Source organism: Pungitius pungitius, chromosome 1, assembly GCF_949316345.1.
Source record: "Pungitius pungitius chromosome 1, fPunPun2.1, whole genome shotgun sequence".
Taxonomy (NCBI): domain Eukaryota; kingdom Metazoa; phylum Chordata; class Actinopteri; order Perciformes; family Gasterosteidae; genus Pungitius; species Pungitius pungitius.
In genome coordinates this window covers 8,767,430-8,790,864 of record NC_084900.1, presented here as the reverse complement: position 1 = coordinate 8,790,864, position 23,435 = coordinate 8,767,430, and the positions used below count along the sequence as shown (strand labels likewise).

Sequence of the window (23,435 nt, the reverse complement as noted above, 5' to 3'; positions counted from 1 at the left end):
ACTATAGATTTATCCTACAGACAGACCAGCCTTCGTGGATTGAACAGTTACTTAGCAACAGACAGGAAGTAGATGGTGGAACTCTGTGAAGATGTCTTGTCATGGCCAATCAGTCAGTCTCAAACCCCCCCACCACCTAGTGGCCCATAACTGATCAAAGCTTGAGAATGATGTGAGCTTGTTTTCTCACTGCGCTGAATAAAGCGGATACATTCAGAGAAGAGACATCTATGGACCGGCAGGGAACAGATGCACGTAGTATCAATAGCAAATAAACTGTGCAGACCAGCTTCCTAATGAATGCTTCATTATTGTCCGTCTTTGTATGGAGGAGTGCTTCAAAGTAAAACTTGTTATGTTGTTATTAAAGGGACAAAAAGAGCAAAAAAAGTCTTCAGAGATACAACCTCAAATTCCTCTTTTAGCTTCCGATCCATCAGGCTACCAGGGGCACAATGTTAACAGGTGGGATCTGTTAACCGTAGCTTACCAGCCAAGAGACACATTGTAGTATTACTAAGGGAAAAGTACATTATTCAGCATCTCAAATGGCCAATGTTGACATTTACAGGTAAGTTCCCCCGGCTCCAAGCTGATTACTAAGTCTGCATCAAAGGTTGGATGGTGTCACTATGATGTTGTTTTAAACAAAGCAGCGGTCACTACGTTACACATATATGAGCTTAAAATGAAATGCTAGAGCCCCTGATCTAAGGTGCCCACAGCCTGCTCTCTCATTCAGCCTCGATGTGTTACGTAAACCTATTTCAGTTACGGGATCGCCTTGGAAAAGCCCGTCTCCATCTGCTGACCGTGGAATGGCTGCCAATGAGGCGATGGCCTCACCATGCCTCCTTGGCCGCCTGTGTGAACTCCTGTCTGTGTGTAGCTGCTGTGTGCTCGGCTTCCGTGTCTGCTGCACGGCCCCGGCCACGTCGCCTCCCCTCACCCCGACTCACCCCACCACACCCCACCAGCCAGACGTCACAATATGCGGTGGGAGGTCGTGAATATGTCCTGCTGCCACCTTAAATACGTTAAGCTCCAGAGGCATTTCCCTTGAGCCGTACAGAGCTCTGCTTTTTTTTTTTGAGTCAGTCGTCTAGTTAATATACAACCAGACTAGACTCTTATGAATCCCCCTCCCCCCCCCCCCCACACACACACACACACACACACACACACACAGTAAGGCTGACGTTCCAGCAAAGCAAATGTCAAGGTGGTCCTGTGGCTGTATGTGCTTCTGTCTGCTCTGCGCTGAAGTCTTGTTCTGTTGCACGCGCCCGTTCAGCGGTGAGCTCGAGTTGTTCAGAAGCTGGTTGGGAACGCTGGAGAGAAGGTACCGCTCCAACACATAGACGGCACCCTGAGTGACGAATAGGCCCCTTTTTCTCAGCGCTTAGGTTCATCCCCCGAAGTGCCACCCTTTCTCTGTTGTTATCCAGCTGCCCCCCGTTAACCCCTCAAAATCAACGCTTCAAACGCTGTTGGCTTCCACTTCCGTGGTTTTAAACTCCCCCGTTTTGTGCGTGAGCTACGCGCAAATCATCCAGCTGCACCGTGAATATACAAAGGGTGCGTCCACTTCATCCCACACCCCTTCGATGCTTGTACTCCGTCGCTGCTCTTGTACGTCACAAAGGTCCCCACCAACCCGTATGCGTAGTAGAGCTGTATCTTTGTGTGTAACCCGTCCTCTGTGCACAAATCGGAACACAGGAAGCGTTCCTGACGGTAGCCACTGACATTTGTTGACATGTGGTGTGACTCCCATTGCAGCCGTTCCTCGTGCTCTTTTTATTACACCTCTTACAATTTGTGTGCTTTTGCCCTTTCGGGTTTGTTGCTTCCGAACATCTGCTGCAGCTGTACTTCTGCTAAGGCACCTGCGTGGCAGATGTGCACACACATTGTGTGTGTGTGTGTGTTTGTGTGGGGCTAGCTGGAGGTTATTGATGCTTTGCCCTCCAGTCAAAGCAAAGAGGATTAACTGTGTGTATCGGCATGTGTGTGTCAGTAACCTTATGTGACTCTAAATATTGACTGGAGGGATTATATGAGACATGAGGGCGAGCAGACGTTGAGCAGACATAGATACTTGTGTGATCTCACTCTGAGGTAAGTAGCACATCAGAGGGAAATAATTTTCCTCTTATAGGGTCTAGTCTAACTATTCCTTCCTCTTCCCCCCCCCCACCCTAATCTCCCATCTCCTCTTTTATAACTCATCTTTTTCCTTCCTCCCCATTCGTCCTCTTTCACACCATTTCTGTTCTTGTCTGCTGCATCTGTACCTCCTCTTTTCTGCCTCCTCTGTCATAACACCATTCAACCTTCCTTCCGCATCTCCTCGCACCTCTTTCTTCCCCCCCACATTTGACCCCTCCTCTTCCGTCCCTGGTTCCACTTTCCCCTTGCCTTTCTCCTCTACAGTGGCCCGGGTCAGCGGGCGCCCGGCGCTTCCCCATCTGCCCACAACATCAGCAGCGCTGCCGCGTCGGACCGTACCAACTTCTCCCGAGGGGTGGGCATCCGCAGCACATTCCACGCGGGCCAGCAGCGGGGCGCCCGGGACCAGCAGGGCTCCGCCTACCCCGGCGGGCCCGCGTCCCCGTCGCTGTCCCATGGCAACAGCCAGGCCCGGAGGACGCACGGCGCCACGGGGATCTTCAGCAAGTTCACGTCCAAGTTCGTACGCAGGTTGGTGGCAGACACAAGGGGGGGGGGGGGGGGGGGGTGACGGAAATGGGACGTGTGATTGGAGAGTTTCAATGATCATAACCCGAGCAGTAGTCGTAAGACGGGAGAGGATATGTGGCAGACGTTTGTAGCTCAGTAAATGCAGAGTCGTCGTGGTAGCGGCGGCTCTAATTATGACCACGCTACTCTGCAGCCGACAAGTTCAGCTCGAAGTATTGAGGTCTGAGCTTTATAGAGAAAATGACTGGGTTTACGTTACAAGTCGTTTCATGTGCTCTGTTCCTCTCGGGGACAACGCGCCGTACGGCCGTGTCATCACTGGTTTTCAGAGCATTTCTTTAAAGGAGCTGCTCTCGTCTCAGCCCTATACTGAACTCGTGCTCATCTGTAACTCCGCTGAGAGTAGGAAGGGGGAACAGCTGCGTCCTCTCTATAATTTCGTTTGGAACAGTGGTGACCAAGGAGTAATTTTGTTTTTTGGTTCCTCATCTGGCCCTCTTTTCGTCTCAGTCCTCCACTGTGGGTTGCAGCACTAAAACATCTTGTATGGGTAACTGGTTGTAATTAATGCTTACTTTTTTTATTGAGATTATTTTTAGATCTGTCTCTGGAAATTGCAATCAGCTTTAGCTTTGATCCGCTCTGCTGTGTAAATGCAGCAAGGGCAAATAATGTCATTGTGATTATTAAAGGGGAAGCGACTGAATAACATAGTGTCTTTGGAGTACCGTGCCCATCGTTGTCTGCTAGTTCCATTAACAAAAACCTCAGACTGTTTCATCTACAAAGGCTGAAGTCTGTTAGCAGCTGAGTGAGAGAAAAGACATGAGCAGGAGCAGTGAGTCTGATAGTCGTATTATAACAAGAGGCCGCCATCAGAATGGAAGCTGCGGGTCCAAAGGTGGCAGAAAAGAGCCAGGCTGAGAGCGGAAGGGCCAAGTGAGCCATGACACAGTGTAGAGCCGAGAGAACAGGTGAGGCTGATATATTTGAATTGCCCAAGTGTGACCAGGGAGCTCCAGTGTGTAAAGGGAGGGGGGGGGGCTGTGTGTGGGTGTGGGGGGGTGTGAGAGAGGCGGAGGTGCAGGCACAGCTACTCTCTAGGCCTCCCACTTAGAGATACTGTAGCTCTGTGGCGACAGTATCCATGGTTACACCGGAGATATCACTTTTCCCTCTACTATAAATACCGCTAGCGGGGACACCTTGACACACACGTGCACACAGACATCTTGGTGTGCTGGTAGGAAGTAGAAGTGGAGACAGCGAGATTGTGTTGCGTTTGCACGATTTAACCACGCGCACACACACATATAAACTAAACTATGTGCTTTATTAACACATCACATAAACTCACAACGGATCTGGAGAGTGGTTCTCCAGTATTTTAGTGTGTGCATGTACTCATTGTGTGTTAAAGATGAAGTTGTTGCTTAACCTGTGCATTTCCATTTGAAATGAGTCTTTGTCCGTCTTTAGGCAGTTGTTTTCATGACCTTTTTCATGACACTTTTGAGCTCCCCCCTTCACACACACACACACACACACACACACACACACACACTTCTTTTCAGGATCAGCCAGGACTGCTGTATGTGGAGGAGTGCTTCATTTCATGTTGGGGGGTTCTCATAATGAACCAGCTCAATAAATCCCTCTTACGGTGTTCTGGTGTGCGATTGATTAAATCTGTTCACACATTCACTCCAATGATTTGAGATTCAAACACATTCCGATTGAAAGTGGACTGCAGTAACACTGATTCTGTTTGATCCTTTTGTTATGTAATGTCGGTTGTGCTTGCTGCTTCTATCCCGTATGAGCCGGAGACATGTTGGTCCGCTTGCCTCTCAGAGAGCAGCTTGTCTTCTACAAGTCATAAATCTATATGTTTTTATATATGCGTTTGTTTCTCTTTCTTTCTTTATCCCTCTTTTGTTTTTGTAGAAATCTCTCGTTCAGGTTTCCGAGAAGGTAGGCAACACCCCCAACGTTAAATATAACCCCTCGGTATATATACACGTATATTCTCCTCTTCATACATATATATATATATATATATATATATATTACTTTTCCTCCTTTCTGGTGTTCCGTGCAGCTTTTTGTTGATCTTTTGTGCCTTGAGCCTCATCTTTTTTCCTTTTTGTTTTCCTGTGGTTGGCCTCTTTTTTTGAGCCTTCTGGTTTCCCGTGCCTTGTTTTGGCCCATTTTTTATTTATGTCTTTTTTTTTTTTTACTAACTTTGCCCCCACCCAGCCATCCGACTCACTCACCTAACTCACTCGCACATCATGACGTGGCACGATAACACCTCACCCATCTTCTTCTATGTCCCTACATTGTCCCGCCCACCCATCCCCTCCTCCTCATCCCTCCTCCTTCCATTTACTTCACCAGGTAGAGTGCGTGTGAGCTCGTATCCCCCTGTAGCGTACCAGATTTAGGTCATGTTGATGTTGCGCTGGATCCAACCCCTCCCTTTCTACTCTCACCCCTTTTCATTTAACCTAGGATTGTTTTAATGTTGCTAACCATAATCCAAGCATAATCAACCAAACTACCACCCATCTAACCTTTGCACTCATTGGTTCAGTCCCTGGTAGCCAAGTAGAAACCGGACTTGTGTTTCTAGTTTCTGGTGCGACTTTGTGACAATCCCACAGGGGGAAGGGATTTATAATAAGACGTCCGTGGCTGTGGTAGTTGAGGAGGAGGAGGAGGAGGAGGGACGGGGCAGCACAGTTTCTCAGGCTGCACTCTTTTCTGGAGGCTGCACTTCTTCCTTTTCTTTCATCGCTCTGTTCTCACTCCGGCAGTGGCTCTCTAACAACAACAACAACAACAACAGCAACAGAACTGGATGGCTTTGACCTACTATGGCTGGAAAAGACCTTTTTTATGCTGCGGACACACAAACACACACACACACACACACACACATGCAAAGACAATACATAAATGTACATATTGTGCGTTGAGGCACATTGACGTTGACATGTGCACACATGTGGTCTTGTGTGCATATGAATACATTAGGACATATCTTACATTAATGTATGCGCACACACACATTGTGTTGTCCTTTGTTACCAGCAGGTTGAGCAATGCTCCTCGTAATGTGGACCATTGCTCCACCTGGTGGTTAGAAGTTGTCACACCTCGGGCTTGCTCCCTTCTGAAATATAAGAGGGAGTAGAAATACATCTGCCTAAAAAAATATATGTATGAATTTGGGACAAAGGGGTTGTTATGTTAATGTAGAATGCAGTGTATGTAGCAAACCGTGAAATAATCAGAAGTAATCATGTCATCAGCCCTTTGTTTTCCCTTGACACCATAATTCCCCTCCTATGGGAGCCATTCTGCATCCCCTCATGTTTAGCTAAATCATACACAGCATGCAAAATGGCCAAGATTTCATTTTACACTGTTCACCAGTTTACCTCTATTATTTATTGTGTTCCACTCCTCTGACCTGTCATTTCCTGTGTGCTATATTTTAACCATATTTATGTTGCAGAAGGTACTTCACATGATGTTTGGGTTATTCTCTGAATGGGTCAAAACTTAAAAAGTTTCCCGCAACAGAATACATTTAAGACCATAATCTGTTGAATTTATCATGGTTGTGCTCCTTTCTTCCCATCGTTTGCATGTGTTTACCTGTTTTCGTATGTCGTCAGTCTGCTGGTGTGAGAGCGGACTACTCATGGGAGTGTATGTTATGCGTGTGTGTTGTTTAGGGTTGTCAAACAGCCTGTGTGTCAGTCCAATGTTACTAATGGAAGTTTCGGGGGCCTGCTGGGGTCAGTAACGAGCCTAACCTCCTTCAGCCGCACGCCTCGCCCTCACTGTGCCCACCGCTCTGTTCCAAACCGCTCCGTGTCACATTTTGTCTCCAGCGTTGCATTTTGCATGAGCCCGTTCCAAACCATCCTGATACAAATCATTCCATTGCATTCCCAACATTACATCGTGTTCCTCGTTGGAAATTCTCTGTGTGGGGGGAAAAAAAAAACATTTTCATCAGCATCACATTGTCGTCCATCAGGCCTCACAAGCTTTTTGTAAAACTAGTAGTTATCAAAAGGACGTCGCATATCAACGTAGAGAAAAGAATGATCTTTTAAAGCCGTTGGACACTGTGAGGAGCGGCGACGCAGTGCTCGCTCAGAGCAGACTGGCGGCTGGAGTGCAAATGAGATACTCGGCGTGAAGGCCTCGGTGTGGCTGGATTGGAACGTTCAGGCAGGCACGGTGACCCGGCTCCACTGTGTTCAGCCGGCTTGATTTGTCTTTCTGTGTCTGAAAGTCCCAAGTTGTCGGCCTAAGCCCTCAAAAAGACTAAACTTGTGTTGATTTTTCTCGAGGAGTCCGTATGAGGGAGAGGGTCGGGATGAGGGGAGCAGGTGAGATACAGAGCAGCCCAGAAAAAAGAAAAAAACCCCAAACCCCCAGACTCTACCAAAACCCGCCTGCCGATCAGTAGACTGGAAGCCAATCAGTAGATGATCTCTGAGCTTGTTGTGATTGGCTGTGAGAAGGGTGGGGAGGGGTCTAGCTGGGATGTAATTGGTTGGTGGTGGTGGTGGTGGTGATAATGACTTAACCAATCATGGGGACCGGAGATCAGCAGGGAATGGGAGCATCCCAGAGAGTGAGTGATGTGAGAGTTGACCTGCATGTGTGTGTGTGTGTGTGTGTGTGAGGGGTTAATCAGAGTTACCCAGTACCCAAATGTGTGTTTGTGCACTAAAGTAATTGTGTGACCCACACACCCCAATGTAAATCTGAACCGCATCAGATATGCACACACAAACACACATAGGGGTACTTAAAGGAATTTTGCTTTCTTTTTTTTGTCTCCATTTTCACGACCTCATCATCCTCCATTTCTCCCCTCCTTTTTGTCTCTGCTGCTGTTTTTTTCTCCCTTTGCTCATTACTTTCTCTCTCCCTCACCATCTCTCCTGCGTCCCTCCCATCCCCTCCCACAGGTCCATGCTGAGCAGCACGGTGGACAAGTCGGAGAAGACGTCGGGCGGCGTTCTCTCCTCCCCCAACAATGACGAGAACAACTCCTCCCCAGGATCTGTCAACACGGGTACGGTCACGTCTCCTTTTAGGACACGGCGTCCACTCGTCGCCCTGTCCTCACCCCAAATGTCCCTCTCGCACCTCAGGCGGCACCGGCACCCCTCCGGCCATCGGCGGCCAGAAGGACCCGGCCAAGCCGCGCTCCCTCCGCTTCACCTGGTCCATGAAGACCACGTCGTCCATGGAGCCCACGGAGATGATGGGCGAGATCCGCAAGGTGCTCGACTCCAACAGCTGCGAGTACGAGATGCGCGAGTGCTACATGCTGCTGTGCGTGTCGGGCAACCCGGCGCGCGACGACTTCGTCCAGTGGGAGATGGAGGTGTGCAAGCTGCCGCGGCTCTCCCTCAACGGCGTGCGCTTCAAGCGGATCTCGGGCACCTCCATCGCCTTCAAGAACATTGCCTCGAAGATCGCCAACGAGCTCAAGCTGTGAGCCGCAGAGGAGCGACGAGATTGGGTTTGGGGGGGGGTGCTGTAAGCGAGGAGGAGGAGGAGGGGTTTCAGGAGGTGAGCTAAAAGGTGGGGTCACTTTAAACATAAAAACGATTGTTGTCTGGACAAAGGTCTGAAGTAGGGCTATCGCTTCTGAGACGAGAAACAGTTTCTTTTCTAGGAGTTTTTTTTCCTTAAGTTCTTTAAAGTTGTGAAGTACTTCTTCTCTCTTCCCTGTTGCTTCATTTCAGTCCTTTTTGTTTTTGTCCCGTTCTGCATGTTTGATCTGCTCCGTGTTCCACTTTGATCGCTCCGACCACTCCTGTCCCTTCTTCCTGCTATTTATTCAGTTTTCCAAAACCTTTCTGCTGCCAGGCATTTTTTTGGGGGGGGGGGAACAGGGTAAAAAAAACAAAAAAAGCGGAGGATGTATGGAGGAGGAATTGCTGGAAAAAGAGCGATTGACTGACAGAATTCGGAGCTTCGTTTTGTCGAAGCTCTATTTGTTTTGATTCTCTCCCAAAACTTGATGGACTCAAACAGAGCCGGGACTGAAGTCTCTCTCTCTGTCACACACACGCCGCTACAGATTGACTTTGGACCCTCTCCTCTCCACACCCCCCCCCCCCCCCGCACAAAAAAAGAACTTACCCACCTTCTCCCTCCCCCGTCCCCACACACACTCTCTCCATCAAGTTTCTAGCTCAGCACAAACACATCCATCTTGTTTTTGCCTCTTCACTCCCTTTTTCTTCCTCTCCTCCCTTTTGCCGACAAGTCTGAGGACTCCAGTCAGACTTGACGACGTCATCGATTGTCTACGAGTCAGTACTTTTTTTTTTTTTTAAAGTTTGTCCTTATATGGCTTTTAAAGAGTTGTGCACTGGAAAAGAGGGGCCCATGGGGAAACTGGGGAGGGAAGGACAGCCCGTGGACAAAGGCTGTCGATGAATTTTATGTTGCCTTTTCATTGTAGAATTTAATTTTGGGTTTGATTTTTGTTGTCATCACATAAATGCTTGAATCATTTATTTGTACTTTAATGTCGGTGTCACATTGGTTGGCGCCACACGCCTTCGTAGAATGTCAACCCTGAACCGACGCTACTTGTCTCCCCCGCCGCTCTTTACTACTCATGCGTTCGCTCTTTAGAGCAAACGCACAACAAAAAAAAAAGGTGTCTTTAGAGTACGTAACAGTGTGTGAGTGTATTATTAAAGATCACTGGAGGGGAAAGCAACTACCAACAAAAAAGAATCAACGGCAAATGGTGAATTATTCTACTTTTGATTTGATAATATATTTTTTGTGTTGTTGGAAATTTGGGGTTTGTACAGATTTGGATTATTCGGGACGGGAGGGGAGTAACGAGGTGTGAAGGGTCATGTCGGATCATATCATTGCTACCTTTTCAGTGTAGTCCACCTTTTTAACGCACACCACCCGTCCCCCGCCCCCACCCCCCACCATTGTATTTAAAGATGATGGTGGCGACCACTGCTCGTTCTAATGTGTTCTTACTGGCCCAGAAAGCTGGAAAGACTTGTTGGCCAGAGCACATGTTCACGTCCCCTCCGTCGAGGCAGAGGGGGAGTCTGAGCTAAGGGCCGATCGCCGTCAGCTGGTTGTACCCAACTTATTTTTTTCTCACACAATGACACACTTATTTTTATTCAGATTTTTCATGTATTAAGGTGCTGGGTATTGGATTCTAATTATTATTCTGGCTGTCGCTGTTATATTATCTCTTTCAGGGTTGATTTTATTTACATTCTTTCGTTTTACATTGCTGTAATTTACATTGATTTAAAATGTTTTGAGCAAACTAACTGTAGTGGTGGGTTTGGGGTTGGGAGGAGTGATCAGCTCCTGCAAAATGTATTGGTTTTTTTTGTGCAAAGACAAAATGATGAAAAATTACAATGATAGTAATAAAAAGAATGATATAATGATAATCTGCCTCTGAAATCCATAAACATGCAGGATCGTCTCTTCCCGCCTTGCAGGTCGCAAGCTCCATTTAGTAGCTGAGGATCTCAATCTTTTGGCGGTTGATCATTGTTCCCCCAAATAGCTGTTTACAACTGGGTCATTCAGGTGTGCAAGTGGTTGTGTGTCCTGAGCAACTACGAGCCCGCTCATTGGTCCGCGGTTGAAGAGACTACAGATTGTATTTGGAAAAGACTTTCCATTAATTCACATCTCAGATACCTGTTAATTTAGTGTGTGTGTCGGGATAAACTGCTCAAACCATGGACTATTTGGTCATTTCTTTATTCTAAAAAAAACATTTGTCAAATGAATCAGTTTCCACAATGTAAACTTCTCACTTAACAGTACACACAAACCATTATTGGAGGAAGGAACAGTTAAGATAACAAACAACACTTTTTAAAGCCAAATGTAGCAATGGACCGAAGATTGGTGAAGAAGCACCGAACACAGTTAAATGTACAGGACGCCTGGCATCAGCTCAGGGATATAATGAACATAAGGGAGCGTTACAGAGAAGCCGGAATGATTCAACTGGCTGACGTTACACCACAAACATCTGTAAGCGACACAGAAAGCTGCCTCATTTGGACTCCAAACTTCTCAACTAGCCTGAGCTGGTTGGGCATTTTGGGATTTGTATTCCCGTTCCCACCTGGCCTTTGTGCGAAGTTAGCATCTTCACGTCTACCTGACAGACACAAGTGGCATGGACATCCTCGTCTCCCTCCCAGCAAACATTCCTTTAAACACATGGTTTTTTTTCTCCTGTATGTAACACGGGGGAAGCAACCACACGACATTCTGTGGATCGACGAGGTTTTAAAGCGATACTTTGGCAGAACATCCCCTTCCCTTTGTGAACCTCGTCTATGTATTTTCCACAGAGGCAGACTACTGAAATGTTAGCGGTGGGACCTCATTCTCCTCAAGTCAATAAAGTATGCACTATCTAAACTACTTACAATAACTAACTGGCTGCCTAGGGCCCACTTTTAAAGTCTAGTCAAATAAAGGGTAAACATTCCTCCAGGTAGTACTAGTCATGAGTTTGAGCGAAGAGGGCGACATGCTCTTCAACCATTAAAAGCTGCGTCGGTAAAATCAGCACAGCTATGAGTCGAAGGTGGTTTTATTTGTGAGGGTCCATGTTTTAAAGCAAAGAAAGAAAAGCCCGTCACTCAGACTCATTGGGAAGAGCAGGCTTGGCTATCGTGGGAACTTGAGTTTCCTGAAGGTCGTTTGGATGACTTTATCCCTGCCCAGGTGACCCTACAGTGTATATTTGCGTCTCCGCAATTCAGCTGTTGCCATGGGAACGAGCAGGTGGGTTTGGCTCTCTGCAGTCATGTTTTCTTCAACAGCTCGACAATCTGATGTGTTGTTCAGAAGTGTTTAAAGGGATGTGTGTGTGCTCAATGTGGAGGTAGGTTTGTTAGAATAGTAAAGGGGCTTCAGCTCACTGCTTTTCTAAAGCGGACCTCAGGGTCCTTACACTCGCATTTAAAGAGATGTGATGGATCATGTGGTGATGTGTAATGGTTTTATGAACCTTGACTAGAAGTGACAGCATTGTTTGTATTCCTAGAGTAACGTGAGTATGTATATACACACATCAATGAGAGGTGGGCTGCTCCACTTTGAGCCCGACCAGCGACGGGGGCATCTGCCCTGCAGCGGAGGAGGAGCTGGGAGGAGAAGCCCTGAGGCCAGAGCTCCCACTGGAGGAGGACGAGGTGGTCACTGCGGGGCGGATGAGCGGAGGCGGGGGGTGGTTGTGTGGCGCTCTGTTCTGGAGCGGACGCGTCTGCAGAGGAGGGGGCTGACGCAGGAAGCTGGGGGGAGCCGAAGGAGGCGCGGGGCGCAGCAGTGGTGGGGGCTGGGAGAGGGAAGAAGTGATCTGGGTGGAGGACGGAGAAGAGGAGTCGCCAGTAATGTCTGAGGGAGAGTCCTCCATCTTGACCTGAGCGGAGGGAGGAGGCGCAGAGACGTCAGGAGAGGGAGGAGGGGCACAGGGTGTACAAAACCAGACGGTTGGAGAAGAAGGAGGAGGTGCAGAGAGGAAGAATTAAACAGAAGAAAAAGGTCCTTCCGTTGTGTATATATACACACACTCACACATTAGGGGTCACAATAGATGAAAAAAAATGCAGAATTCCTGCCTTTCGGGTGGAACATGTTAAACTAGCAACTCTTCCTGATGTCCTCATGGAGTTTGCTGTGATCTCCATCATTTGACGGCTGTGTTAGAACGGCCATCAATGTCCCGACATTTAGCCACGGTCCTCTGCAGACTGTGTGCAGCGCGGGATAGATGTTGAGACTGAAGCAGCTCCCAACATGTCCCGGGCACTATCAGTCCTAAAGTGGAACGTTTGACACTTGAGGAATTCCCTCTGCACAGTTCTCCGCTGTGTGTCGCGCCTTTGTACATATCGGTCTCTTCAGTTATGACTGTTGGACGTGCAAATAAAAGCACCCCGAAGACTGGATCTTTTGGTACTAAAACCAGCCTTCCGTATAGTTACATCTCCCTGAGTTGCACAACTCTCAGAATACTAGGCATAGGTTTACAAATAGATGAAGGAATAGTTGTAGTAGAGTTGCATAAAAAGGCCAACATTTTATGGCATACTTTGAACAATTAAGAGCTGAATGTGTCCTTTAGATCACCTCGTCCTCCTCAGCAGCTCCTTCTGTTGCTGCTGCCGTGTCCTCGCCGCTCCTCCGTGGTTCCCTCTGGTCTCGGCTGGTGGCCACCTGCTCGGCCGCCCACTCCCTCAGAACCTCGTCCAGGTTGAACCTGCGCCGGTAGCTCACGAAGAACGAACTCACCTGAACAAAGAGGTAGAGATGGAGATTAGTTTTCCTATAAAGAAAAAGGCTTTTCCAGACAGAAGGATGAGAAAATAATTTTTGAAAAGCTGATCACAGAATAAACTTAATGGAGGATAGACTGTTTAAGTGAGGTCACAATAAGAAACTGATTGTGACCATCATGATGTCACCTGGGCTGGTGTCTTGGTCCCGATCACCTCAGCGATGGCGGCAAAGTCTTTGCCATAGCGACGGATAGCTGGAGGAGAGACGGCAGAAAGACATCAGGTTAATATTGCGCAACATGCGGCACAAAAAGCGGCCTTCTTTCTGCCTCCGTCAGTGTGCGTTGGAAGGGGAGAGAGAGGCGAACGGGCTTGATGACGCGTGCATTGCAAAGCTTCATCTGAGGTTGGCAGGGTGAGGTCACCTGCTCCCTTCCAGGCCTCCCCAGTCCACTCTCACACCACAGACACGTCTTCCAGCCTCTACTTTCGCCTATTCCGTTGGCACAACACAGCTGCAGCCGACTAGCTAATGCCTTGCTCAAAAGGCCACACTGACGGCAACTGTTCAATTTCTACTTAGTACTAAAAGCGTCAATCAGAACACAACCCCCCCCCCCCCCCTTTTATGCAGCTCTGTGGCGTGCAGAGCTGTGTCCATACTGGCAGACAATAAATAACCTCAGCCATAAGATGAATAACTGACTGAAGGATCCTTGATAAGACAGCGGCCTCTGTAACGAATCGGGTGCTGTAGATGCTGTGTGAGAACAGTAGCTGCTCAACTTCTCCCACAACTTAAAGTCAATCCCAATCACTCATCGCCAATGCATCAAACTACAAAACGGGCAGTGCAAAAGAAAGACTAAACATATCATGGCTGCAAATGGATGTGAAATATAATTAGTTTAATCTTAAAATTGTTGTTTTAAAAAAAAAAAAACTCTAAATAAAGCACATGCAGCTTCTGTGTGTGGAAAATATGAATATGTCAGAATGAGAAGCACTGGCAACATGAGGGCAGGAAGAAGATTCTCACCCTGCACAGCCAGTAGCTGCTCTTCTGTGGTCCAACGAGAGTTCATCTTAGGGACAGGCTGAGGGGCAGAGATTATAATGTGAGGGAGGAAAGAAGGAAGTAAACCGGAGAGGCGAGAGGTGTGAAAGTGACAGCAAGAGAGGGTAGATTAAAACTAATCCCAGTTCTGCAAGGGGGGAAATAATATCTTGTGGGAGGTGGGGAAGTGTAGAGGGAACATGCGAAAGGACAGGGACAGATCAGGAAATTAAGACATGCGAGTATGCTGACGGAAACTTATAGTATAGATGAAGATAAAACACAGATTTACCTCAGCAGGTTTTAAAGTGTCAACACCTTCGGTTAAACTCTGCTTTAAACTACTGTTGTTCTGTTTAATAGACTGGACCTGAGAGCAGAGACACAGGGGACAGTGCACAAGGTTCATTTGTTACGTAAACATGCAGTCACAGTGTCAAATTATGAACAGGTACTTTATGGAAGCGACTTGTAGGATTGTCATACAAGTTGTAAAAGACAAAGAACTCTCTAAATAAGAAGGAGTTAATTATATTCATCACATAAATAGGGGACTATTGGTGCACCACAAAGCTTAGGAGAAGGTAATGCATACCTGTCTCTTGAGCGACACCAACTGTGTGTCCAGCTGTCGTATAGTTACCACCCCGGCATCGTGAGAGGCTGAGACCGACATGATATCCCCCTGCTGCAGGTACATGCCTTTGGGGGGGCGGCGGCGGGCTCGGAGCGGGTGGTGGCGGTACTGAGCCCCGAGGTTTTCCTTCTTCACGGGCCCGGAGCGACTTAGGGGAGCCTTGTCCGAGTTGGCGTTATTGGGGTTTGGTTTCACTGCCTGTGTTCGCAGAAAAGAGGCCCCAATATAAGAAATCAGGTTCTGTCAGAAAGAAGCCTTTTTCTAAGAAAATCTATTAAAAAGAGGCACCCTTCCATTTATGTATAATAAATGAAGTTGGAATTGAAGGATAGATAAAAGGCAGACACTACGTTTTATATTGCTCACCTCTTTCTTGGTGTCAATCTCAAAGTCACTGTCGCTGCCAGGATCTGCTTCCTCAACCTCATCGTTACTAGGAAGTCAAAAAACAATTAAACAAACACGTGATAAGTATCATCGCCTGCCAACCACCTAAATTCCATCAAAAGTATTCTCAAAATGTGTGAATGTCTTGGAATGACGAGACGTAATATCAGTGTCTGATTGGTATTCACGAGGTTCTGGTTTCCCAGGACGATGTGACACATGTCATTCAGCCATGGAGCTTTGTAAATGTCACTGCTCAGAGGAGTAGATGAACTTATGTTCTCTTCCTGCTCAGTCCTTCCTCCAAAATGCATTCGTCCCTCATTTTGTGCCCCCACTAGTCATGCTTCAACTTTCATGGTGTCTCATACCTATCTTCTTTCTCTCTCTTGCTGATCAGCCTCCTCGCCTGTCGGTCCATGACGGAGGTCCTAGTCCTGGTCTTCTTCCAGCTGTAGTAGTACTTCACAAGGCTGGAGATCAGCTTGTCAGGAAGCTACACAACAAGAAATGTAGCATTACATATTGAAAGTCTTTTCTAAATGGTACCCCATATCCTTTGTGTGTGTGTGTGTGTTCTCCTGGTCTCTCACCATCTGCTGGATGCGGTGGAAGCTCTTGCCGTGGAAGCTGAAGGCCTGCTCAAACAGCACTTTGTCCTCCACGGTCCACTCGTCTGGGAAGGGGGTGAAGTTCGCCAGGTCAGCAAGGGAGCGCTCCACGTCATGTTTGTGCCATAATAACATGCCCAGAGCCTGAGTGGGCGGACACGCGGGGACAGGAAGAAATAAGAAGACTGAGACACAGATAAGCAGTGAAAGGAGAATGATCATTTAAACATTTTTATGGGTACATTTTGATTGTTTTTTTAAATCAAATGATCCTTTGCTGTAAGTAAGTACGCAGTCCGCCGTACCTGCTCCATGTTGTATCCATGTTTCTCTTTAGCCATCAGGATGTACTCGTCCACTGGGAGAGATTAGAGGAAGAACTGGGTTACAAAGTGAACAAATACCAGTAAAATAAGCAGCTATTAGGAAACGAGGAGTAAAGGGAAACAATCGTCAGAAAGAAAGATGCCGACCTACGGTCACATTGTTAATCATGCACCAACATGGGTATGGTGAGGTAGGTTAGAATGTGTGTGTGTGTGTGTGTGTGAAGCTTACACATTGCATCAGAGAGTTGGCTGTTGGGACACCAGACCAACATGCTTCTCTGGTCCTCATTATAGCGAGTTGGACTGTCTTGTAACAAACAAACAAACAAAACAGACATTTAAAACCTTTTTTTTATAAACACAAAGTAAAACTAGATTAGATTAAAAGTTTATGTTTCTACTTGAGCAAATATGATATGGCTTGAATAAAACTGAGATATCCCATCTGCCTGTTACATTTCAAAGGGGATTCATTAGGCCCTTTAAGACACGTTGGGCGTGTGTATTAAACATCCCTATTTGAAATGTTCCCCTCACTGATTGAGGACAACGCCTGCATCACATCCACGTGTCTAATTCTTTCGCCCCCATTTCCTGGAGAAAAGGGGACAATAGTAACTGGTCAGTTGACCTTCATTTTCTCTCATCTGCATTCCCTTTCTGCCTCCATTTCAATTCCTCCTCACCTCTACGTCTCCTCCAACATGTTTTCTACCCATTAACCCTTCCCTCATGTCATGTCATCTTTCACTCATGCTTTGTCTTTCAGCTTACCTGGTTTGAACTCTGGTATCGGAGCCTGATAATCTCCTCCAACTCTGATCATACTATCTGTAGAGAGAGAGAAAGAGTCTGTAGATTCTTCCAAGAAGTTGCAGAGCTGGATAAACTGGATCACACAAGACGGGCCGAGAGTCATCTAAAGCTTGACAGCGCAACAATCATTTCATATGCGGATCCCTCCAACAGGTCTTCCTAAAGGTGTATGCGCTGAAGGCTCTGCCTATGCTATAGCAATAATGCAGGGTGTGTTCTTTGCAATATTTTTCACACAAAAAAAAAAATAGTTCAATCTCAGATTAGAAATGGTTTCACTGAAATCTTAAAAGTCAGAGCGATGTGATGCCGATTGATCACAGCTCACCAAACATGACGTAAGCATACAACTATGTTAAACATATCCTGATTTCTCGTGTCACTATTAATCTAGTGTCAAGATGATGCTTAAAACCTCAGCTACTAAACACTTTGCCTTTGTTGTGTAAAGTAGCGCCATTGCTCGTTTTCCCTGACGCTCTTTGAGCCTAATATTACATTTAATAAAAAATGTCTTTCCTGGGGGTGCTCTTCCTTTAGTCAGTCCTTATTCCATTTACATAATCATGTGATGCTCAGTTTACAGAAGGAGAATTGTAATTAAACAGAAATAGCATGTGATAAATAACTTCAGGTGTGCTATTCCTAATGCTGATCACGTTTTCAGCACAATCATCACCAAGTGAAAATTATACAGACAGGACAGATGGGGGGGGAAGTATGACAGCGGATGGTAGATTAAGTAATTAGTGCTGTGGTATAAAGGGTAGAAGGCGAGGAGTGAAGAGAGACTATGGAAAGAGGCAGGGATGCAGATCGGCAGGGGGAAGAGCCAGATTACGATTTCCTCTGGGAGACACGATGGAAAGGGAGGAGACGGGAACGAAAGAAACTGGAGTAGCTGGTAAGAAATGGCTGAAGATGGGACAGGACAAGTAAGCAAACAAAGAAGACCGGAAGGGGCATGAAATGAGAGGAAAATATTAAAGACTACAGAGTAAGATTTAAGTTACTGGTCAACTGAAAGGGATGGTGCGAGCCGGAAGTGGGGGTTGCGATAACGTTAGGGGCGGAGTCTATTTGAACCCTCGCGAACCATTCCAGTTCAACTGTCTGATCTACCAAGATAGCATTAGCCCACGTGCCGTGTGAGATAACTGTTAAAATAAGAGATCAAAAGCCTGTCAGTATGTGAGGAACTAAACAGAGGACGGAAAGCTGTATGTGGGCAGAGGATAATTAAGATGGATAAGTGTGTGTGGGGGGGGGGGTTGGGGGGGGGAGCAGTGTGAATGTACTGAAGATGCACTGCAGCAATGCAATGGAGCGAAACCGTAACAGCAGACAATAAGTGGCTGAATCATTCGCTAGTTCCAGTGTGTGCGTGCATCCGTTTACCATGAGCATGATCCTCATCGCTGCTCTCCTCTTCAGAGTGGGTTTGGCTGTTGCCGTTGGAAACGGTCTTGGCTCGGCTCCTGGACAGGACCCCGGATCCCGAGCGCTCCATCACCGAGGGCATGGCTGCAAACACACACAAGGACCCCCCCACATGTAAAAATGTCCCCGCGTACAGACCCCCATTGATGGATAAATTGCAGTGTCGGCCTTATCTCGGATTAAGCTCACATCTCTGAAGTTGATTAGCGAATCGGAAGCGTTTGGTTTAACTTGAAACCACATTAAACCCAATTCCCTCTCGTAAAGTAAGACGGCACCGTATGCTGCTAACTGTGAAGCAGTCCCATGACTTTCCCTTGAGCTGAGTTTTTAATTTTCCAAACACTGGATTGCTGAGAACTCATTCACACTCACAACTCTCAGGCCATCTCGCCTTGACCCTCATCCCCACTCAATAGCTACGACCTGGTTGCCTGGAAACCGGACAGGTCTGAGAGGTCATGTTTGATTTGCGGCAGCGCAGGCGTGGATCTCCAGCGCCCTGAGACACGAGCCGAGAAGGTGACTGGACAGCGGGATGCAGTGAGGTCGTTTTCCAAAAGAATCAAGGTGGCCGCAGCTGAACTTTCAGTTACTTTAGTGTTCCAACATGGTTTCAATATTGTGAGCAGGAGCGTCGATTGTTGATGAAATGGAGAAAAAAAAAATCAAATGCACTTTGCGACTGAACAGTACCATTTGGTCAATCTATAATAACATTATTTCCAATCAGCTGCCACATCAGGCCCTGGACACCCAACATGGTTTTCCCATTAATGGAAAAGATAGAAAAGGGCGAGGTTCTTGACTAACTTTGTCTTTGTTCTGGTGATATGAGGACTAGAATTTTCTGTCGAACCCATCTTTTAAGACTTGATGTATTTTGGCATGTCTTTTTGATCATCACGAGACTCCAGCTGATTAACTCAAGTCTGCCTCTATTGCTCCAGTTAATTAAGAACATGCTCGTCGTGGGGGCACCACCCACTAACGGAGGGCTGGTTAGTGTCTGAGAATGTTTGCTTGAGGAACCCTGGAGCATACATATACTTCACTGAGCGAAGGTAAATGCCGACTGACAAAGGCTTCTTATTTCATCTATGTGAACTGATCGCCTATGGACGATATTAAATCCACTCAACAAGAGCAGCGGTATCAGTGATATTGATCCGTCGGGGGCATCACTGTAATCACTTCATCAGTGAAGACATTGATCAAGAGAAAACTTGATTCGGCACCAGAGTTCAGGCTTCTTATTTTCTGACATTTCACCAAGTGGTCAAATGATTAATAGAGAACAAAATCATCAAATTGGATACTCAAACATCAGCATAGTGACTTAAGTCAAGGCATTGCTGATTAAAATCATTTACCTAGTTTATGTACTTCCACAACCTTAAATGTGAACATTTGCTTTGTCTTAAATGATGTTAACTAGCCGTATTAATGATGGGCCCTTTTCACCATTTTCTGACATTTTTCAGACCAAAATCCTGATCATCAGCTGCAGCCCTGAACATTTGTGTGTATGTGAAACGAGATCAAAGAGGCCTTTTCTCCGCTATGGACTTCTATTATACCCATGCATAATCACACTTTTAGATGAAGAACGCTCAAATTTTACGTCCTATTTTTAGCCTGACATTAAGTCAGTAAAAATTAAAAGCCATGCATCACAGGAAAAAAAAGTCTAAGCAGAGCGTACACAAACCCTTATTAACACGCACGCGCAGGCTTCATCATCATCGTCATAACAGCAGACAGCATAACAGGAGAACAGGAGGGCCCTCCTGCATGAAGGGGACTCTTATTTTGAGTGCCAGCCAGTCTCCCCGTGCTATATCATTACGTGGCCATGCCTCGGTCTGTGCGTGCGTGCGTGCGTGCATCTCTGGGCCAGCGAGTCTCGCACGGGGGCACAAAAGACTAGACGGTCAGCTCAGGACACGGCGTGCAGGAAGTAACCCACTGGTGACGGTCTAAAAGCAGGTTTCCTAACTGGAACAAAGCCCGCACGTCGGAGTTACGTGACGAACGGGGCGACGTCGCCTCGCCGCCGCCGACCCCCCCGGAGAGATTCACTCGCATCTACACAACTCCGGTAGACAATACAAAGTGTCTGAGGCTCTCTCTGGGGGTCTTTGTTTGTCATGGCTCCCGGTGCCCCCCCCCTCTCTCCCCCCTCCCCCCTCCCTCCTTCGACCCCTTGGGCACACGACAGCTGTCCCTTACGAACTTCACTGAAAACTCACATCAGCTGAACATAGACGCGTATTCATGTCGAATTACGTGCATCGCCATGGATTTAAGTTTTGGGGGAAGTCACTGAAGCCTCTCACCCCCTCTCTATCTGAAAGTGAACCGGGGGGGGGGGGGCGGTAGCCTCGGACACTGCCGCGATAGCCTCGAACTCTGGAACCACTACTACATACATACATAAAAGGGCTAACGTTAAACGGACAGGATGTAGTTGTGGTAGTTTGCTTTTCTCAACCACCAGCGTGTGTTTAGTAATTAGATTCACAAACCTCTCACCACCGCGGGGAACTTCGCGCTCTCCTCCTGAACGTATTCAAATATTTTAAAATCTTGGCACCATTATTGGGTTGCTCAAAATCAATCCATACCTCCCACTGATAACCATGGTTTATGGAGTCTAGCGGGAAATAAAGAGTATATATGAAATTTGTTCTATATCATAACTAATTTATTTGTAGTCTGGTCCTCCTTGGTGCATAATTTTGACATCATTGGCTATAGTAAGTGACTAATAATATTGTGCCCATGAATAAGAGCACATTTTAATTTACATTTAGTATTTTTGTTTTAGAAAGCAACGTTGATATAATAACTGTAACGATAACTACTTTTTCAACATCCGCATTGTTTTTTTTTTCCTCGAAAAAAAATTAAAATGCAACGGTGGATTCACACCAGGCGCCTTTTCTTTCTTTTTTTAAAACCATCAATAAATGGTTTCTTTCTACGGTCAGTACGTGAGACTTTGGAGTCCTTTTGTTTTCCTCCACGCTCACCTCGCTGTTACTTTTACCCGCTGCTGGCACCACGTACAGAAGAAGAAGAAAAAAAAAACTCGCTTTCTAACATCAGACTCAACTTGGCGGCCTCTTCACGCCCGTTTACCTGAAAACGGCTGCGTGTTTGAGCTCTCGTGAGGAGTCATTTCTGGAGGCTGAAAGCCACACAAATCAGGCGACATTTTCCTCCCCTTTCCCAAAAGTGCAAGCCCGGGAGTCAGACCTGGTTGGTCGTTGGGATGCTAACGTTAGCTTGCCGGTTAGCTTGCGGCTAGTACCCTCGCGTTACATTAGTAACGACATTAGTTGAAAGTCGCGATAACAGTCCCGCTGTACCTGTGCTTCGGTTCCCTCCGCTTCGCCGCGCTCAAAACTTCTCTGCGCCTCGGTCCGCGGGTTTTTAATCCTCTTCGAAGTGCGGGAGGAGAGTTATTGCATCCAAAAGAGCCCAATTCTCGCCTAATTGATGCGCTCGGTCAGTACAATGAAGTGAACAGCGTGGATAGATGGAAGCAGCCGTGGATGTGTGTGTGTGTGTGTGTGTGTGTGTGTGCCGGGGGGGACGGACAACACCCGGCGAAAATTGAGGTGGGCATCCGCCCCGATGCGTTCGCCTCTCCCAACCAACCAGCCTTTTGGATTGACGAAAAGTAGTCCTGTAAAACTATTAACTCTCAAGGGTAGCATACTCTCAATTTTGTAATGTATTACGAAACACGTACTTTGACGCGCTAGTGTGTCTTATTCAGCAGCGTATCGTACTTAAAGGCTATCGGCGAGAAATAACAGTTTTAAAAACTGCATAATCTACTAATTCCCATTTAGACTATCATCCGAGGTTAATCTTGTTAGAACAGAAGGAGAAACATGGCGCAGTTGTGTTTTGCAGAAACAATAGCTGTAATAGACTTAATCTGACATCTATCAAAATCCCATAAATTAGGGACTACTTGCCAGTGTGTCGGCGGAGGGATTCGTCAACTGTGCATCTCTGTACCGAGGCAGGCTATCCAGGCTTGCTTTGGTGTGTGCATGTTGGAGAGTGGGGCACAACTGAAAATATAGTGTGTGCGCGTGAGAAAGCGAACGAGCCTTCACGACTTTGTGCAGGAACGAACAATGGAATAGTTTCAATTTACTTCCATCATTTTGGAGAGGGTTTAAAATGTCGAGCAATTCAAAGAGCTCTGCCTTTTGACACCATATGTGTGGGGGAGGGGGGCGTTGGACTGTGCACGTGATGGTGCACAGGTGTGTGTGAGAGTAGGATAGGGATTGTTTCAGTGATGGCTGTGGCTGGGTTTCTCACACCTGATGCTGGCAATAAACACAATAACACACACACACAGAGAGAGAGAGGGAGCTGCTGACATGTAGCAGCCTGTTCAAGATCCTCCAACTCTCTCATTTGGCCTCTCCCTTTCACCAACTCTTCATCATTCCAGTTTACTTAATTTACCTTATCGCCCTCTCCTCTGTGATTTATTTATTTGCCCCCCCCCCTTTTTTCTCCTCCACAGTCCAGCTCCCTGCTCCTCTTTACTCCTTCCCTTGGTGTCTGCTCGTTCTCCCCATACTTCTTTATTTAATCGCCCCTTGCTTGATCCTCTATCTTCTCCTGCATTCTCCCGCCTCCTCCCCCCTCAACCCTTCAAAATTAATATCTGCCCTAATTCTCCCCCTCCACACCCTCCTTCCACTCTCTTCTGTCTGCTTGTGCCCCCTGTTTTTTTCTGTTTCTCCTCCTTGTTGTTCTTCTCTCTCTTTCTCCCCTATCCCTCCCTCCTTTCTCCCCATCTATTTATTCTGCCAGCCCGGCTCTCCTCCCCTCCTTGGTGTCTCTCGCCCTCCCTCCTCTGCTCCCCATACTTTCTTTCTCTCCTGTGATGGGAGATATTTTCTTCCTGCCTCTCTCCTCTTCATCTCCTTCCTCAACCCTCCTCGTTCTCCTCTTCCTCCCCCTCTCGTGCTATCTCTCTCTCTCTCTCTCTCTCTCTCTCTCTCTCTCTCTCTCTCTCTCTCTAATGTCGCTTTCTGTTTCAACAGTGTGTGTGTGTGCGTGCGTACG

General features: G+C 46.9%; 2 protein-coding genes across 11 annotated transcripts in view; one reads left to right on the top strand and one right to left on the bottom strand.

Moving 5' to 3' along the window:
* Positions 1-10,193, top strand: part of mark2b (MAP/microtubule affinity-regulating kinase 2b) — a 38,369-nt gene extending 28,176 nt beyond the window's left edge. For 5 of the 10 annotated variants that reach the window (XM_062561356.1, XM_037478957.2, XM_037478956.2 and 2 more), the window contains 5 exons: positions 2,437-2,703; positions 4,651-4,677; positions 7,077-7,115; positions 7,704-7,810; positions 7,890-10,193. In XM_062561356.1, the coding sequence (XP_062417340.1) occupies positions 2,437-2,703; positions 4,651-4,677; positions 7,077-7,115; positions 7,704-7,810; positions 7,890-8,239 (790 nt within the window). In that variant the 3' untranslated portion in view covers positions 8,240-10,193. The remainder of the gene's footprint in view (positions 1-2,436; positions 2,704-4,650; positions 4,678-7,076; positions 7,116-7,703; positions 7,811-7,889) is intronic. The other 5 variants (XM_062561359.1, XM_062561364.1, XM_062561361.1 and 2 more) reach the window with 5 other exon arrangements.
* Positions 10,194-10,496: 303 nt separating this feature from the next.
* Positions 10,497-21,916, bottom strand: rcor2 (REST corepressor 2). Its single transcript, XM_037478968.2, has 14 exons — positions 21,704-21,916; positions 18,288-18,413; positions 16,848-16,904; positions 16,303-16,380; positions 16,050-16,102; positions 15,727-15,888; positions 15,505-15,629; positions 15,113-15,179; positions 14,705-14,944; positions 14,402-14,479; positions 14,092-14,149; positions 13,239-13,306; positions 12,904-13,065; positions 10,497-12,193 (listed from the first exon to the last, which is right to left on the bottom strand). Exons 2-14 carry the CDS (start codon positions 18,409-18,411, stop codon positions 11,846-11,848), a joined length of 1,620 nt encoding a protein of 539 aa, XP_037334865.2. The 5' UTR covers positions 18,412-18,413; positions 21,704-21,916; the 3' UTR covers positions 10,497-11,845.
* Positions 21,917-23,435: the final 1,519 nt, after the last annotated feature.

Coding starts and splice junctions, on each gene's coding strand:
- rcor2 (XM_037478968.2), bottom strand. CDS start 18,411: ATGCCCTCGGTGATGGAGCGCTCGGGATCCGGGGTCCTGTCCAGGAGC. Junction 15,630..15,726: donor TCCACCGCATCCAGCAGATG/GTGAGAGACCAG, acceptor CTTGTTGTGTAG/CTTCCTGACAAGCTGATCTC. Junction 15,180..15,504: donor AAGAGAGAGAAAGAAGATAG/GTATGAGACACC, acceptor TTGACTTCCTAG/TAACGATGAGGTTGAGGAAG.